Source organism: Styela clava, chromosome 15, assembly GCF_964204865.1.
Source record: "Styela clava chromosome 15, kaStyClav1.hap1.2, whole genome shotgun sequence".
Lineage (NCBI taxonomy): Eukaryota > Metazoa > Chordata > Ascidiacea > Stolidobranchia > Styelidae > Styela > Styela clava.
This window is the reverse complement of record NC_135264.1, coordinates 15,883,512-15,903,299: the sequence shown is the minus strand read 5'-3', so window position 1 is coordinate 15,903,299 and position 19,788 is coordinate 15,883,512. Positions and strand designations below refer to the sequence as shown.

The 19,788-nt window shown below is 34.8% G+C and overlaps 3 protein-coding genes and 1 long non-coding RNA gene across 4 annotated transcripts in view; 2 read left to right on the top strand and 2 right to left on the bottom strand.

Moving 5' to 3' along the window:
• LOC120334465 (uncharacterized) overlaps window positions 1-19,788 on the top strand; it is a 122,314-nt gene that overhangs the window by 44,888 nt on the left and 57,638 nt on the right. The gene's annotated exons all lie outside the window — the stretch shown is intronic.
• On the bottom strand, window positions 3,886-8,207 carry LOC144411893 (uncharacterized). The gene is made up of 3 exons (XM_078109577.1): window positions 7,989-8,207; window positions 5,865-5,981; window positions 3,886-5,326 (listed from the first exon to the last, which is right to left on the bottom strand). Exons 2-3 carry the CDS (start codon window positions 5,887-5,889, stop codon window positions 3,957-3,959), a joined length of 1,395 nt encoding a protein of 464 aa, XP_077965703.1. The 5' UTR covers window positions 5,890-5,981; window positions 7,989-8,207; the 3' UTR covers window positions 3,886-3,956.
• Window positions 9,091-14,314, bottom strand: LOC120334466 (uncharacterized). Its single transcript, XM_078109473.1, has 5 exons — window positions 13,990-14,314; window positions 12,665-12,782; window positions 11,056-11,102; window positions 9,516-9,659; window positions 9,091-9,125 (listed from the first exon to the last, which is right to left on the bottom strand). Exons 1-5 carry the CDS (start codon window positions 14,312-14,314, stop codon window positions 9,091-9,093), a joined length of 669 nt encoding a protein of 222 aa, XP_077965599.1.
• On the top strand, window positions 16,923-18,776 carry LOC120334155 (uncharacterized). Its single transcript, XR_005568421.2, has 2 exons — window positions 16,923-17,562; window positions 18,500-18,776. It is a non-coding gene; the product is annotated as an uncharacterized LOC120334155 (long non-coding RNA).

The window sequence follows — 19,788 nt, the reverse complement described above, 5'->3', positions numbered from 1 at the left end:
TAACGTGATGTACATAACTTTTATGGAATTCTCTCTCATAGGGGGTACACAACCTGCGACCGTCAATGAAAAAATCTGCGTCCGTGCTAGTGTGTGTTTTTTTCTGCAAAATATGCACAAGGCAATAATACCTACGACGCAATAAAAATAAATTAACTAGAAAATAGATATTGCTTGAGGTGTCGTCGGCCTACTTACCTATGTTTATAGAGGGTAAGGTATTGTTTTTTTAATGCGGGATATTATGTTTGAGGGTGTTGTCTTGAGATGTTACACAAAATAAAAGCAGTAGTTGTGTCTTCTATTTGCTAATGGAAAAAAGATTAATAATATCATAAACATTGCACATGTAAACATTGCTCCATGGCTCCTGAGATAGCAACATTATGATTTTAAACAAATATTTCGGCCTTTCATAATATCCTAATACTAGCGCAGGATTCGCTTACGGAAGTAGGTATAAACGATTCGCTATCCGAATTTATATTTTGTATTCCTTGGAACTATTAGATTTAATAATTTTATTCGATTCGACCCCTAGGAAGTTTTTGTGTCTAGCTTTCGTAAATTTTTGGCGCTTTCCTATGAGATATATGTCGATAGCAAGCGATCATCGATTGGACATAAAAGCTACATTACTGACGGCCGTAGTCCTTTTGCAAAAACAAAATGCGGCCGGGTATAGGGTAAAGGTTGTACAGTGTACACCCCTGCTTTCAAGTATTTTAATGGCGAGCATTCCACATGTCGATTGCTATATAATTTACAAACATTGTGTGGACAGAGTTATAGCGTTGTCGGATATGAGAGACAACCCATTCAAATTGTTATTCTTAATTAACAAATCGCTTGATGTTTGGGTTTAATTTGAAAAATTAGCAAACTGCTTATAATTTTTCTTTTAGGCAAAACACGGATCGCACATTGATTAGGAATGAGAGAATAAGTGTGGCCCACAAATTCCCGTGAGTACTGTTTAAAATGTATTTTCAGTAGTTATGCAATCGACTTAGATTTTCTGGCAATCGTTTATCGATATAATAATTCATAAAACTGCTACCATAAAATTACAATAAACGCCAATTTTGTCAAAGTTCAGGAATGAAACAAATAGGTTCAATCGTTTATGAAAAGTCCTATTTAATTGAATTTTAAAACTGAAAACAAACCCAAATCTGAACAAATACAACTTTAATTTATATAAAGAAATTTGTTTTACTGTTATTTAGGGTTGCTTCTCCTGAATATATTTTTTCGAATCTAATTTCTTTAAATCCAATCGGTAGAGGCATAGAGAATGCAATAAAGTGGATCAAATATTTTTTTTATGATGAAAAAAAAACATTGAAACGTGGAAAATGTCTAAACTCTATAAAGTATATATACGTCAACAAATTGAATTAAACCCAAGATCGCAAATTGATGGTTCGAGGTTAGTTGTCTTGTTCTCGTGAGTAATTATACCTTTGACAATTGAAACATCAAGTAATGGTTCGCACTTAAATATATAACACGCAGCTTGAAATTCAGTTTTTGGTTCGTTCATGTCGGGACGTAGCGGATTTAAGCCGCAGGTTTGGCGTCATGTTGCAAGTTTTTACTTCAATTGTTTTTGGGTATAAGATCCTATCAAAAACATATAAAATGCAAACTTCTAGCCTAGGCAATTCATTGGTCTGGTAGTTTAGGGGAGATTACGCAACACAGCTTTTTGAGTGATACGTGAATGAACCTCTGCGCGAAACTTACGGATAAATGGCGGCAGTTCGCTAAAATTCAATTGCGAGAAATCCATCCGTATTTCTGTTGAGAATATTCATCACACTTTTGTTGCAAAAGCGACGATTTGAATGGAATCCAAGGTATCTCTACAGTGAGTGTCATTTGAAAGTATCGAGTCCACTCGAATTACGTCATCGTCAATCGGTTTTACTCGAGTTTATGCACCAAAAATTTTGCCCACCTAGACCGGCGGGCCATGCGAGTGTGACGTAAAAAGTAACAACTATGAACAATATTTACAGTGTTACAAAAGAAAAAGTTGAAATCAATAAGCCTCGTGCCAAAACTCAATATAATCGCAAAGTCTACAAATTCATTGAGCTATTTTCTAGCTAAAATATCAAGATTTGGCTTCAGTTTAATTGTGGCAGCATCAGTCGGGCAAGATTGAGCCCGCAGGCCGTCGTTTGACCATGCCAGCAATATGGTCACATAAACATGTAATGACTGATATCAGTATTTAATGTAGAATGTCAGCGAACAATGATGATACTCTAAGCTAAGATTACAAGATTTGAATCCGAGAACTAACTAACCTAGTTGATTTTGACAATATACAATACTAAAAAATACCTCTGAAAACTAATAACGTCTAATAAACAAATGATTACAAATAAAAGAAACAAATAATAACACACGAAGCAAATTAATGTCATTGAAAATATTGAAAACACATGAATCGCACACTATATACTACTTTTTAACTCGGAACCTCCTTTAATAAAAAAAGGAAAATATGAAATCATAACACACAGATGGATTGCTCAACTCTTAGTCAAAACCTTTCACAAGAAAAAAGTAAATGTGAAATTAAACAATATGTGGATTGGATGGTTCAATAACAGGAAAATAAAAAATCTTTTTTAGAATCATAGTTCAAAGTTTTCCAATACTAAATAAATATGAAAATTTTAAGAAGTTGAGTTCACAATTTTGTAGAAATGAATCTACACTATAACACGCATTCGCGTGAGGAGATCGGAAACCTTATTTCAAGTTGACAGTTTAACTTACTGAAGATAATTACTTTCATGGAATAGGAAACTAGATATGAAAACATTCGGAAAAAAACTGTTCAAAACATATAAATCGTACTTTGATTTGCTATTTTACAATTTGGTTGCTTTTGGCACATTCAATAATATAAGGAAAAGCTTTTAAAACAAAAATCGCAATATAAACAAACGATGACAAATTAAAGAAAATAAAAATCAGCATAAGAAACGTAATTTCATATAAAATGATCGTTGAAATTTCGTAAAAACAGACTGTTAGCACATTAATTTGCAATTCTAAAATCTAAAACTGACAATATATATAAAAAAAAACATAGAAATATAGAAGTTTAAAGTCAAACTTTAGTCATAGACAGGTCGTTCATTGAAATTCGCTTTTAAAATTATTATTTGAAATTTTTTAATAAAATAAACAAAACGAATTCTAAGAATTTTAGTAACAGCGCTGCGGAATTTATTGAGACTCGGGACAGTACTTGTATTAAAAAGATCAGAAACTTTATTGGGAGCTAACAATATTTAATTTGACCTAGTATAACTGTTGTTCTAATCAAGCTATTTATGGTTTTGCATCGTTTGCCACAACAACAAAGCATGTTAGTCTGGTCTTTCTGAAAATAGGGATTTGAAAAAAAATCATTGGGTGCATGTGTAAGATCTTGGGAAGGGAGTGGAAAAGCATCGGAAAAAATTTGAAACCGTGGTTCATGTTTGATAGGTGTTTTAAAACGGTGAAACCATGAATATGCAAGTATCCCTCCTACAAATATGCTGCACACCCCTCTCTTAAATAATGTGTTAGCTTCTCTTGAGCCTTTTTCTTCAAACACTCTAACTTATTTTAATAACTGAGTTTGAAAATTATAAAACGCAAATACTTTATCGCTGAAAACAAAATTAAGTATGTACCTTAGATATTCATATTTTAGACGTTTTTACGCTTTTACTCCGAACAAGGCTTACTACAATCTCAGCCACTGATAGGTAGAAAGATAACATTGGCCGATAACTTACTGTTTTGGCATAACCACATTAATTACACTCGGGTGAACTCGATATTTGAAACTGGTCTAACGTTCTAACTAGTAGGTGGACGCGTGGATCACTTTTGGTCCACACTTGATCAATCTTAATTTCTGATAGAATCGACCTATAAACCTATTTGGGCAACATGGATTCAGCAATTTTCAAGTTCTTTCTTGTTTGTTCAATACTGTCATTCTTCTCTTTATCACTTGTAAAATCTTCAGCATTCGTCTTTGCTTCCAAAGACAGTTTGTACAATTCGATCGCTTTCTCTATATTTCCCATTCTACTATATGCTACTCCTGCACTATGAAGACAAGATCCATATATTCGATATGTTTGAGATTCTGCTGCAAAATCTATTTTCATAAATTTGCTCGCGATTTCGTTTATATTCGCATATTCTTGATATTCATCGCAGTGATAGTAGCAAAGGCCGATGTCAAATGAACTCCAAACCTCACACAATGCTCTGACCTTGTTACTCGAACCCTGGATCATTTGAAGAAACTTTTTTATTTCATGCAATAACGGTATCACGTGATCTAGGACAATCTTTTTCATTGAATCTTGCTTCGTCATCTTTTTAACGAGCAATAATATTTGTTGAACAGAAAGTTGAATTCCGTTCACCGAATCATATCCTTTATTATTAAGTTTATGTAGTTTAGCAGCGACGTAGAATGAAACTACAGATGCAATATACTTTTCTTCTGATTCGAACTTTTTGGCTTTACTTTCTATTTCATTGATTAACTGTCTGTAATTTGATATTTGGCTAAATTCAGTCATTTCGTCCATGTGTGATATCACGTGACTTAACACGTTTGTTTGTTTCCGTTTTATCATTTTTTCCATCATGAAGCTTATTTGTTCAATGCATGATACAATACTACGCACCCAGTCATCGCCAGCATTTATTTCTTTATGTAGTTTAGCTGCGATATTTAATGTGACCATAGCTGGAATAAATTTTTTCTCTGTGATAAATTGTTTTGATTTAGTTTCCATTTGTTCTGCTAATTGACTTGGACCATGGATGTTTCTCAGAAAATCGTTTATATCTTGAATAAGTGGGATAACGTGATTTTGGCCAATATCTTTAGTTTCACCATTAACTAACAATTGTAATGTAACGATGCTAGCTTCTCTAAAGCATGTCCATATACCTTCCACCGATTCGTCCTTTCCATCATTTTGTTGATGAAGCTTAAAGACTGCATAGAATGCAACTATAGCGTGAATATATTTTTCTTTAGATATAAATTCTTTCCCGAGTTTAATGACATCTTTAGCTTTTGAAATAAAAGATTTCATTTGTTTGTTATGGTTGTCGGCTTTGAAAATTCCCTGAACCAATTTTGACTTGGAAAATTCCGCCATCCTGTTCTGTTCACAGTCTCTAATAAGGATATTGTAGCGTATCAATCCCCAAACATGTGCGATAAGTGGTGAAAGAGATTTTGTCCACCATAACCACCACCACGTGTGCAAGGATGATTCTGTAAAATTAAGATTATTTTTTACCTAGAAATTTATTAACATATTTTGAAAATTTTACAATAATTATGTGCAGGCTGCTCGACTGGCGTTTGAAATAATTATACAAAAAATGATACTTCAGAAGTATGAGAACCAAGATGGCGGACACCAGAACGTAGTACGTGTACCTGGTTAGGGTTATGCTATAATTTCAGACACAAATACTACGAGAGTCGCTTGCCCAGTCTCTGAACTCGTAATAAAACTGAAATAGGAAAACTTGATTTAAAATAATGGCTTAATCCTAACCTGGTACACAAACTACGTTCCGTTGTCCGCAATCTTGGTGCACATACTTCTGAAGCGCCCAAAAATAAATCCGAAGCGGTATTCCGAAGTTTAAAAGACATAGTACAGCAAACCCAATTTAAGAGAGAATTGAATGAAATTTTGAAATTGAACGTATCATGAAGCTTTAAAATGAACTTGTTAAATTTTACAATCTGACCGATGTGCGCTACTTAAGAGAATGTTTTATAAAATCAAACAACGGCTTACCTTCTTTGTCGTAAATATCTATCATTTTTAGCGCAGATTTTTCTAATTCTTCGTCTTTTGTATGAAACGAGAACTGAACGAGACTGGTTTGAGACTCGGATTCAATCGTTGTATTTTCTGAATAAACACGAAAACGATAAAAATTAGAGCTTTTTGTCTCAATCGCATTTAAAATTTACTGAGATGTAAGAAGAGCTTGTGAAAAATTAAAAGAAATGGATGGATGCAATGGCTGAAGGGTTACCGTTGTCGTGGACGTCAACGACAATTTGCCACAAAGTGATGCATTTTTGGACACGTAGTGGACATAACGATCGTTTCAATATTATGTTCTTGTTCTTTGACACGTTTTTAAAAAGTCGCTTTTCTCTTCGAATACTGGACCAATTGCTTTGAAATTTTCAGTGGTTAAAGATTAATTTTTTCGCTAGAAGGCTATTACTTTTGTTTATTCTTAAATTTTTTATGAATCCTATGAGATATGATATTTCATACAAAATTTCGCGGTATTTATTTTTACTCATGGGAACACTGTTTTACACTTATTTCAAGCGGTTTCGCGATCGATTGTCTTGCTCAGTACTACAGCTACTGTAGGTACCGGTACCGTAACGCAGTGAAATTGACTTATTCCTTCCGCGGTATTACTAATGCTGCAATGCAAGTTTTATAGCCTATCGTATGCGGAACGGAATATCAGACCTACAGGTTCGGTACCGGTACTGGTAGCTCAGTACGTAAGTACGATACTGGTACTGGTGCCGGTACCGGTGTCTTACCACAATGAAATTACCGTAACTTATTCTTTCACGGTCCTACCAGTGCAGTAATGCAAGCGTTGTAGCACTTGTAGCCTACTATATTTGTTTATTTTGATGAGAGTCTACTGGAAACAACATAAAATTTAAAAGGGAAGAATTGTTCTGTGATCAATTATCTGTCCTAAAATTTGCAAGGGAACAACTGTTCTGTGATCAATTACCGTATATGGCCTACAGTGTACAGGTAAGATGCTGGCTGACTGCTAACCGGTACTGGTAGCTCAGTACGTAAGTACGATACTGGTACTGGTGCCGGTATTGCTTTGAAATTTTTAGTGGTTAAAGATAAAAATTTTCTCCAGAAGGCTATTACTTTTTTTTTTGCTATGACGTCATCAAAATTATGTGACTCTACGTGTCCATATATTTGAGCATAGCTCTCTTGTTCATTAAAATAATTTGCATGGGCAATGGCATATGACATGGTGGGTAGCGCTGTTCAGAGCAATTTTGGAGTTTTAGGTTTAAATTTGATGTCCGCTAATTTACCAGTGATATTATCTTAAATTTAGTGGGAAATGTCAAACAGGAAGGATTTAGAATTTGAACCTCCTAACCACTTCGTTAAGCATTACATCCAAGAAACAATTATTTCTCTTCTACCACTCTAGGCTGATTGCCTAGAGAAGGGTGGTCGAATTCCAGTCCCGCGGGCCGCATGTGGCCCGCAGCTTCATCACATGTGATCCGCAACGCATTTGCTGGAAATTAATCAAAAACCGCATTTATTGTTGTCTCGTCTTAAAAATGTCTAGAAAAATCTTGTTACATCACTAATATCGCTGAATTGACTACCGTGGTGTTACGTTATTTTGTAAACATGAGTTAGAAAACAAAGCAGACCATTCCAAACAAATTTTTACCGGGATATGGGTGCGAAATACCACAATGCTTGGAGCATTTTCCAAAGTCAGGGAGTTTTGCTTGGATAATCTCACGGATGTTCGAAAGCACCTACATTTGCGGAAGCATCTTTTCTGTTATAAAGAGTTTGAAATCCTACACCGAATGTATATATAGAAAGTGTTTTGAACACGTCAGTGAGTCTTTTTGTGGATTTTGCATGCTTTAGCTTGAGAAATAACGAATATTGATCAATGTATTTTCGCAATAAAAATGTTGGTTTTGCATTGCACCCACTATTTATCTATTCTTGGCACTACTGTGGCTCGCGAACAATGCAAAAATAATTTTGCGGCCCCCGAAGCCGACAACCTTGGACCACCCAGGCCTAGAGCCTCGAATTGGCAGTTTATAAATCGTAAAATACCCAACAAACGGATCAAACTTATATGAGATATACCTGTTGTTTTGGGTATTGCTCCAGATGGTACGTTTGTATCTCGTCTATTTGAAAGTGGATGTGGAATTCTCGGGAATGCTTCTTGTATTTGTGGAATTGTTGCAGCTGTACTTCCTAAAATGAAATGATACTATTGAATTGTAATTTTGGCAAGAATGCAGTTCTTTTAAAATGAACGATTGCATAAACAAAATCTTTAGGAGTATTTTGCTATTCTACCTTATACATGTATCATGTAATATTATTTATAAAAAGTCCGCCATGTTTTAATATCATGGATTTATCTTCTCATTCTTTTCTAAAACTGCAATACTGAGATGCATGGAAAGCTTGTGAAAAATTAAAAGAAATGGATAGATGCAATGACCCGGTGGTTACCGTTGTCGTTTGGACGTCAACGACAATTTGCCACAAAGTGGTGCATTCTCCATAAAAATATTTTGTGGGTAGCGCTGTTCGGAACGATTTTGGAGTTTTGTGTCTAAATTTGATGTCCGCTAATTTACCAGTGATATTATCATGTGGCCCGCAGCTTCGTTACCTGTCCCGCAAACGCATTTGCTGGAGATTAATCAAAAATCGTATTTATTGTTGTCTCGTTCTAAAAATATCTAAAAAAATCTTTTTACATCACGAATGTGGCTGAATTGACTACCGTGGTATTACGGCTAGCCGAGGCAAGTTATTTTGTATAGATAGGTAAGTAAGTTGAAGGAGATATGGCAATGAGTCGAGGATAAAGAGGTTGAAGGGGATGGGAAATAGGACAGTCTGTCGAGGATAGGACGGTTGAGGGAGATAGGGCGGTGGGTCGAGGATAGGAAGGTTGAGGGAGGTGGAGCAGTTGGGCGAGGGAGACAGGGCAGAGGATCGAGAATAGGAAAGGGCAGTGGGTGGCGGATTTGTGATGGGATGACTGTTTAACATCACTGGCTCTGACGTCTAAACCCAGGGTCGGCAAACTTTTGTCGTTTGCGGGCCAAAATTACTCCGTTAAAGAAAGAACACTTAAAACCGTCCTCGACCCACTGCCCTACCTCCATCTACTTACTTACCTATCTATACTCGACCTACTGCCCGACCTCCTTCAACTTTCCTATCCTCAACCCACTGGATTTTGGTTCCCTCGGTTAGAACCTGAAAATATTATGAAATACAACAAACATCACGATTATATCAAGGACACGTTTGAGTACTCTGAACCCGAGTACGATTTAGTATCCTTAATTATACTTCATCAAGCAAGTGGTTCGAAATCAATAATGCAAATAACCACGCGCTGGTTTCATTTTTCAAACCAGCTAAATTAAAAAACAGGGTAAAAAAATGAATAAGATTCACGTTTCAAGGATTAGAACTTTGCAAATGCATTCAACTGATTTTTACTGGATCATTTTACAATGTTCTCAGCGTGGTTGATGGAAAATTGAAAAAAGAGTATTTGAGAGTCCTTAAGGGTAAATACGAAGGAGCTATAAATGGTCGTCGAAGTTTCCAAACTTGAGGACGCTACAACCTAACACAAACCTCCTTCGTCGTGCCAATGTAAATCAGGTCGTTGTCCTGGACCGCCTAATGCAGATACTTGACGCCTTGCAGATGCTCCTTCATTAAGCCAGGCTAAAGCTGCTTGTTCTCCCAGACCACCTGTAACTTGGGGCTGTGCGATTCCTGAAAAAATTTTAGTGAATAGAATTTTTGTCATTGCCACAAAAAGTAAAAATATGGTCGCTCTTGCTGCATTGCTTGCAATAGCTTTAAAATGGACATATTGGTCATTTCGCAGAATTGTTGATTGTTGTTGAGATAAAATCGTTTCCTTCCGCAACTAATTAACCAATCGATTCCAAATTGAAGAAGTGGACGCTTCTTTAAGGAACGCTTTTTTCAGGAGGGACAAAAAAATCTTTTTTTTAGCTGATCTTTCGAGCAAACTTGGTGTTTAGATGAGGCCGCTACCGACGGATACCGGTTTGTAGTCATATATTTAGGCATTTTTTCTTTGTTTAATAAACATGAATGTTTTCTTTCTATTTTCTTATTTTTGTTTGTAATTTTATATCTGGCGGACCAGAGGCTGCATAACAAGATTTGTTGAAAAATTCAGGCGAATTTGTAATTTTATATCTGACGGACACTTTTCGCCTAAATTTGTCAACAAATCTTGTTATGCAGCCTCTGGCTACCTGAAAGATTATTTTTTTGATAAGAGACTTTTTTTTTTAAATCTCAATGGTTAGGTATTATCGATCCAACAGATTCAGAAGAATTTTTAGCCTTCGACCTCGACATACGTATTTACAACCAGAGCTGTGTGGGAAAGTTACAATTGGATTGGACTTCCAACGTTAAAACTATTCGGAACCAAACTTCGACTTCTGATTGGAAAATAAAATTTCACTTCTGTTGCGATGGATGGAAATTTTGATACCAACACGAAAAAAATATATCATATTTTGTGAAAACAAAATGGCGTAGTCTAATGGAATGTCAGAACAAATTTTTTTTTTTTCAATTTCATAAAAAAATATTTTGGCAATCAGCATTGAAAATCTATAAATACGTCTCGGAGACAAAGGGTACTTTCGAAGTCTTGACAATTTAAAATTCAGACTTCGATATGTTGATTAATACTTGTGAATGAACCAAAAATTGTCTTCACTGATTTCTGATTCGCCTATGAAGTTCAAATTACTTATGGTATGAGGTAACTGTACAACAATGTAAACAAGTACAATTTAATGATGGTTTTGAGTTACATTGCAGCAGTGTTTGGACGACCCCGCCTTTCATATTATTGTCGGTGTTACAGATCGCTAGGGTGAACAAAATATAATATTTTTTATCGAATCGTATAGTTCAAATATTTTACACGAATTGTCGAATATCGGGTATTTTTAATATATAATACTGTGCATCAAGCTTTCTGAACGCTAGACATTCTAATGTTGGAAAGCTATCAATATTATCATTGCAATAGAATAGAAGACGATAGTTGATCTTCTTATGATTTTACTTTTCTAATGTGTCTGTGTTATATTCGTATTATTCCCACACCCACACATACCTCCTCCAATTGCACCAATAATCGCATTATTCACTTCGTTCCTAGTCCTGCAAATATTAAATTGAAAAGATTAAATTATCTTTCAAATAATTAGTTTCACAATCACACAAGTTGGTCAGGCATTCTCTCATTTTATTCTTCCAAAATCTCCACAATTATTTCTAAACAACAAAATCCGAGTAATTGTAGTTTGGCATGTTCTAACTGGCGTCAAAGCCTGGGTGAAAATTTCGAATCATCCGGAGTCGGTAGATTTAGTTTAATAATTAGTTATAATAAATAGTTTCACAATCACACAAGTTGGTCAGGCATTCTCTCATTTTATTCTTCCAAAATCTCTACAATTATTTCTAAACAACAAAATCCGAGTAATTGTAGTTTGGCATGTTCTAACTGGCATCAAAGCCTGGGCGAAAATTTTGAATCATCCGGAGTCGGTAGATTTAAAATTTTAAACTTTTTCCTTGATAGTGGTCAAAATCAAAATTTTGGATAAAAGAAACATTAAGTTGATTAAGCATTCTCAATAGACATTTAAAAGACATTTTGAGGTCAATATTTGAGAGTTAGAAGTTTGTTCATTTTGGAGTAATTTTATCAACCAAATATCAAAACCAGTTTCTTTGTGGACAGTTCGATAGTCAAAGTGTCAATCAGGTTTTACTTGTCTCCGCTCTGACAGTCATTATGCAATGTCAGAACGTCAGTGAGTAATGAGAACTACGTTATTAATTCATTTTATCCTTTATTATGGAATATCGTGACCTCACATATATTAAAGCGAACATATATATATTGAATATAAAAACATTTTTTTTGCGACAGTGTATGTTTGTTCTAAAAATTCAGAAAAGCATGAAAATGGGTAGCTAGTCTTGAGAGTAAATACTTTTAACAAGCATATAGATTTGAATTTACAAATTCAAACCTGAGTAATGTGGTATTGTCCAAAAACCGAGTAATATTTTCAAAACAAATATTATCATGTGTACCAGCGACATAGGTATACGTATTCTAGGTATATACTAGAATTTGCATGGTTACTGGTTTGAACGTCTAAATACGTGCAAATTTAATTGACTGATGCTCGGTAATATTATTTTAATTAATAGCAGAAGAAAAGACGTTCCGGAAATATGTGTACCAAGATGACGCACAACCTGAACCCTAACCTGGTACACATACTTCGGGAGCACCAAATAAAATATATCTGAATCAACAAGCAGCGATGTTTGTATTATCATGCATCATTAGTTTGATATGCGGAAATGCCGCTCTTTTGTTTGTTTTAATCTCGCAGCGCCTGCATTGCATTATACAACGCATATTACCTACGTATTTTTGTTTCATGAGTAGTCCGCTCAAGGAAAAGGGATATATGATTTATTCGTTCGGGGAGGAACCGACTTCATTAAATGCTTCAAATATAAACTGCGGTGTGTTGTGTAACTAAATTGACGGACAAAATTTCGTTTGGATTTTAGTGGCAAATGACGATTGAAAAATGTTTCCAAGCCAGCCCGTTGTCAAGAAATTCAAATTTTCTTTCAAACGAGCATGAACTCAACTTATTTTGACTCAAAATATGAATCTTAAGCCAACTCCTTACCTTACTTGCAGAGTTCGTTGATAGTAAATGTTATGTATAACTATATTGCCAGTTCTACCTTCTTGTCTGACCACCTGAGGTTGGAGATTGTGGGACGGTTGGGGAACAAATCCAAGTCCTGTAATAAATTAGCATTACAAACATTAAATATTTCCTAACACATTTAAAGATATATATATATATACATATGTTTAATAGCATCCTAGGATATATATATAATTAATAAATTCAGGTATACGAGCAGTGACATGTTGTTATCTCGACTATAAAATTTTATTATCATTTTCGTAATTAATACTCAATTATTGAATAATAATGGTATGGTGGGAAGAATAATTGCTAAAATATGGCATTCAGTAAACAAGATTAAATTTAGTAGTAATTTTATGTTGCGGCCATAGGCCACCACGTACTGTTCGCATGTGAGCATATTTCTGGGTCGCAAGATTTCAGAAAATTTTTTAATCAAAAATTTAATGGAACCACCGGTCTATTAAGCATTGACGGTGTATGTCACTGTTGATCGATCTAAATAACAGTGGTTGCATTAGCCGATTTTATGGATAGAAGAATGATGTAAACATATATTATTTTTCATTCACGGTATGAAAGTGAGACCCGTTTCATTATTTCACAGAAGTACACTTATACCACGAAGAAACTCATTAGCCAGTACTAAAATAACCATGACCGGTAATTCCCCGAATATTTCTCAACTTCTGTCTCTGAATATAAATGTTAGCTTCTAAGCACTTTTTGATGTATTCTGTTTGTTTGTTTCTTTGCGCACGTATTTTATTTAAATATTGATGAAAATATATTGTTCCATTAAAGAAATTTTATTTTTACTTACTTAATTTGATCTATTTGTGTATTAGTGTGGGATTTTTTTAGCAGCTTCGCCATTTTAAGTGGATCCCACCTTGAATCACTTTGATGAACTATGTGCAATATCAATCGGATAATATTTGAATTTCGAGCCGTTTGTCAATCTTTACCTACAATACATCTATTCATTTTTACCAGGGGACTAGAACAAGAATCAAAACGGTTCATTCATTAAATGAGCAATGAATGAATAAGTTGGTCATTCAAAATATTACAGAATGAAATTATTGGAAGTGATACACTCAGGGTGTCCATAATATCCCTACACAATTTTATTATGAAACCAGTTCTCAATATATCTTAAACAGATTTGTTGTTTTTGAATCAGTACTTGTTTGAGTATTTTTACTTCATTTAATACATAATGAGGGTCAAAACATTATATGGTATCGATAAATTCCCCTTGCAAAAAAAAATTAAGACTATACATTCCTTACCGTTGCCAGGCTCTTGTACTTGATATTCCTGTCCTGAACCTTGCTCTCCGTGAGCCTCATCCTCAGAGCCTACGTCCTGTATTATAGGTCCATATTGTTCTTGGGGTTGTAGTGGCGGGGATTCGCTTCCCGAATTGTCGGAATCGTTGCTGGAATTGTTATCAATGATATCGGACTCAATTATTTGTTGAACTGCTGGATCCGCCTCGACTGTTTCTGGGTCGGTAAGATCGGATTTGTCTGTTTGTTGATCGATAGGATTAGACTGGATAATTTGTTTATCGATCACACTAGGAACGATTTGTTGTTTTTCATAGTCAGACATTAGTTTAGTTTCCCACTTGTTTTATATTCCTGTAACAAAAAAGATAAAATAGATCAATTTAGACAAATTCGTCAACTGTATTTTCCTTATTCACTTCGGTACTAATACCCTATGTTATTGTAAAAAAAATTCAAGGTTGTCATAAAACTATCAAACTTTCATAATTCAATATAATAAATTTTTTACAACAATATTGAACACAAATAAATAAAATAATTGTTTTTTTTTTCTTGTCAATGTATTCGAACTAATTGGGTAGCACAAATCAGCGCCCACATCAGGTAGTATATCTTTAAAATACAAAGCATTATCGACTACATCCAGTTTTTACCTCTACTATCTCTCAAAATAAACTATCTGACTAGCACAAATTATTCTGAATAATTCGTACTTAGCAGAATGCTCCAAATAAATGATTGAATGAAATCATTCTGCAATTATTAGCTTGCATCACGCTTACACTCAAATCGTGGTGACTTCTACAAACTTTTTGTATAGCCTGAAAAGCAACTCTCAAAAACAGGATTTCAATATAATTGAAATGATTTAAATGCAAATACGTACTTAGATTCTAGAATCTCGATCAGAGATGGGCAAGGTTTCTGAACCAGGGGCCAAACATTTTGCCCACTTGGAATGGCGGGCCGTGTAGATATGGCGTAAAAAGTCACATTTTATGAAAAATAGTTACAGTGTTACAAAGCTTAGGTGGAAAACAATGAGCCTGGTGCCAAAACTAAATTTAACAGCAATCTTAAAAAATTCCTTGAACTGTTTTAGCTGAAAAATCAGAATTTGATTTCAATTCGGTTGTGGCAGCATCGGGTGTACCAGATTGAATTACCCAACGGACCGGATTTGGCCCGCGGGTCGTACTCTGCCTATCTCTGATCTAGATCGTCCATCACTAAAATTCTACATTTTAAATAGATCAAATTAAATGTTATGTTTCTAGAAACAACGCGCTTCATTTCAAAACACATTGTCTATACCATTTCCAAAGTAATTTAGACATCAACTCTTATTTGAATGAAAATCTTGAATAAATCGGTAAAAATCGGTTACTACGCTGCCTGCTTTTATCATGCGCTCGCTTGCTGCCACAATCTTTCTGTTTATTGTCACATGATTCAGTTAAAACTTTGCTTGTAACAGTAGCATGGTTGCCAGATTGTAAAGTTCATAAAATAATCACCATCATTTAATTAATGAAGTGAGTTGAAGAAATAAACCTTCGGAAAAAAGAATGGCAATATAACCCTTTTCGATGTCTACATACTCTTTAATTAAGCGGATTCAGTCACGAACCAATCGTCTATGTTTTAAATATAGTCACTTATTTTTTTCATCTGATAACTTTATTTATTCGACGTCATTAGCGAATTATTTGCGCAGCAAGTGGTGTCTGTACCTATTGTTTACCAATGTTTCGTAACTTTTCTTATCTTGAAATATAACGATGCTAGAGGTTATTCGTTACGCTTTAACAATTTTGCACAGAAATATGATTTCAAAAGTATATTAGGGGAGATTTTGTGAGGTTAAGTTGGAATGTAATGTAATCTAAACATTCTAAATCATATTAAATTTTAAATAGTTCTAATGGTTACGAGCTTGAACTATGATACAACTCGATTGTCTTTTTGTGACTCCTAGATGACACGTTGTGGTCATGTGATATTTCAAATTTTGAATATCCCGACATTAAAATCATGCCATGGCAATAAATGTGAACAAAATCATGACTGTCAGAAATTTTAAATGAGATTTAGAGCTCAGCTCAGAACAGAGCTGTGGTTTGAACACTTGTTTTTTTTTATTCAAGATATCATTCATTTTGGTCGTTTTCACAAGCTCGTTTCAACAAAGACATGAATTTACCAGAAAAATGGTTGGTTTTAATCAATTTTGGACGACGTTTTTTTTTTTTGTTGACACAAAGTGTATATTTATAAACAATGTCCAATTTGCATATGGTGGATAGCAAAAAAAATTACCGCTTAATTTTCCATGAAAAGTGTCCGTCATATGTTATCTAACTTACGCAACTTTAGTAAATACAAAATAGTTTCTGGAAAACAAGGACCTAAACAAAACATATTATTGTCGAGTCAGTTATTAAGTGGGGACACAAGAGCGAGAATATTTGAATATCAGCGTACAAAAGGATTTCAGCAAAGCGGTTGGCCATTGATTTATGCTAAGTGTGATCTCATGCTTACAGTTGAATTTTGACATTAACTTTAATTCAGATCTTTGATGTAAATCTATCATTTACAAATATGACATACGCAATATGACTTATGAAGACTTACAATGTTGGACTTAGTTTTTGGTAAACAATGACGTAAACAAAACACAGTATTCGTCAGTAATAAGTACAATGATAATCAGAGAGTTGTGACGAGCAAACGGTTTTCGCGAGCAAAAAATAGTTTGCGGCTGACAGGGATGTAAACAAACCACAATATTTTTCGAATCAAGTAATCAATGGGAACACAAGATAGACAGTAGAGAGGGCATTTGTATCTAGAATGTTCGGCTTGCCGTTGTTTTGATATTTACGAAGAAGTAGACAAGACCGGTTGCAAAACTTGTAAGTAAAAAATGTGTCCTATGTTCTTCAGTATATGTTGCTGTTGTATTTAATGTATTTTTGCGTTTGCATGAATTCTTGATTTTATTGTTCCACGAAGCCGTCGTGTTAGTTCACCATGAAATTATCGGGTCTGGTCTACTTCGCTAAAATTTAATCCACGATATGTTTATACGAATGATGATATAATTGGCTGTATATCGGAATACCGTCTCGAACTTATTTTCAATAAAAGATTTGACTCTAACTATACCTGGAAAAAAACCGAACAAGATGGTAAAAAGGCTTGATAATAGACGCAATCTTCTCTTTTTGGTCTGTGCTGATGTTTTATTTAATGTACCCTCCTATTTTGTACTTTATGACAACTAAATTTACATAGATATCTTGATACAGTTGTCAGAACATTATTCGAGTCATTATATACCTGTATGCAATTCGCTGTATTTTATCTCTCAATATTTGCAGAAAAGTAGAATTATAACATTACCATATTTTAAACTAAAATACATATTTATTTTGACCAAAGCGCAATGCCGTGATTCGGTAGTTACCAAATAAAAAAGTTGTCACAAACTAACTTTTGTTCATCAAATGCTGCATTTTGTACCATATGGTTTCCAAAAAAAAAATGGAACTTGATGAAACGAAGGTAATACTAGGATTTGAAATTTAAAGAATAAATCTTCACACTCAATATGGAATATGGAATAAATCTTCACACTCAATATGGAATATGGAAAAAATATATCAGCACTCATCGTATCGAATAAAACATTATTTAGCAGTGTTATGTAAAAACTCAATGCAATATAAAATGCTAAAATAGCCAACTAGGTCCGTTTCTCAATAGTTGGAATCAATGTTCCATATTTTAAAACCGACGTGAGCCACAACCAAACTGAAAACAAATTTTGATGTTTTAGCCAAAAATATTACTAGAAATTTGTTGAAATTGAAATTAGTTTCGGCACAAGGTTCATTGTTCTCCACTTTTGGCCCGCCCGTCTGAGGGGCGCAAGTTGTTGACTCCTGGTCCTGTTTGAAGCAGGGGTCGGCAAACTTTTGTCGCTCGCGGGCCAACATTAAGGGTTGCAAGTCATTGGCGGGCCGCACATATTTTTAAAAAGTTGAAAACCGAACGGATGATATTTTTTATAATAAAAATCAAGCAGTGGTATATCTCTCGAGTAGAATATATTTTATTTCTATTTATTTCCTTTTATTTCCTCATTGCATTGTATCTCAAAAATTCCATTTGAATATTTTTGGCGCCATTGAAACCTTTGCACTCAGCATCAACTTTTCTGCGTTTTGTTGCCATTTGTCTAATTATAATCAAATTATAGGCTCATTAAACGAGTAATTGTGAATTATATACTTGTTAGATTGTAATATAATTTAGTCTACACGTGTCTCACAATAAATTATGTTACGCAAAGAATATAATCGTCAAAGCAGCTGTTTTATTACTATTATTCAGTGAAGCGTCGCGGACCGGATTACATTACTTCACGGGCCGCAGCCGGCCCGCGGCCGGAGTTTGCCGACACTGTTTTGAAGTATGTCTTGTTCTGTTTTATTCACAGTTGAACGAAGTTGAAACGAACAAAACATCTGAAGGTACAGTTTCAATTCTATATTGGTATGACGTTCTCAAATTCTTCAAATATCGAAGAGCAATCACTGCTAAAAAGAATACAGTTCTTGCATAACGTAAATGCAACTAAGGTTATTGATTATAAAACTTTTTCTTATTTGTAAAGCAGAATTTATTTGCAGATAACAAGTTTTCTTTTGGTAACAGTAATCTGTCTCTTTTTCCTTCAATTCTTGAGTTCCAAGAATAAAAAATGTAAATATAGATTCAGACTCGTGTGTGAACTTCCGGGGTGGGAATTTGCCGGCGCTTATATTTGTACTATGCACTTTAAGAGTCCTGTCGCACACTAACACAAATCTATTTCAAATCGCTTGTAAATGTGAACTGCTTGTCTCAGAAGGTTTAACTTTAGTCAGACGGTTTTTTGACTGAAATACATTTGTGTTAGTGGGCAGCAGGCTCTTTATCACTTAGGAAAGTTATTTTCACTCTTGCTATAGCACCCTTGCATTATATGGCATTGAAAATGATTTTTTTTAGGTGTGGCATATTGTAACATTTAATAGTGAATTTTCATACGATAACTATTCATTTCAACGTCTCCTCTCAAGGACGAATTTCATGTTTTATTTTTACTGTGAAAAACGAAGGCGAGAATTGCGCAAACACTAGCTAGGATTCCAATTGAATAAAGAAAATACTTTTTATACGTAGAGAATAGACCAAAAAATTCCGAAATAGGTGAATGAAGGGATTCAACAAAAAAGGCTGGGAATCACTGGCTCGCTTGTTTGTCCATGGTTTGTTATAAGAATTGTCCACCAGTTTACAGTTCCAGATGCCCTGACTTGCAATGTTGACAATTTTGTGACTGACCAGTCGCTTTGTGAGTCGCTCGAGCGAGTTATAAAACTGAGCGTGATGCGCATTTTTCGAGTAATGATTCCCGAAATTACGATTGAATCGGTGTCGCAGCGATGTAAACGCAAGTAGAGGTATTCTGAGTGAAGGACTCGGCGGGTACTTGCGCTGTTTTCTATTGATGAAGCTCTTAGTGTGTGATAAATTGCGGAATTGCATCTCTGTATACATTTGGCACGTTGGCGTAACGGACTAAGCGCAGGCGGTGTACGCCGAACAATGCAGGTTCGACTCCAACCGGAAGTGGATTCTGAGAGACGAGTCCACGAATTCGTTCCGAGTTGCGATATTTTTTTTGTAAGTTCAACCCATCGTGGGATAAATACCACGGTTACATCACTGTGTTCGGAGTGG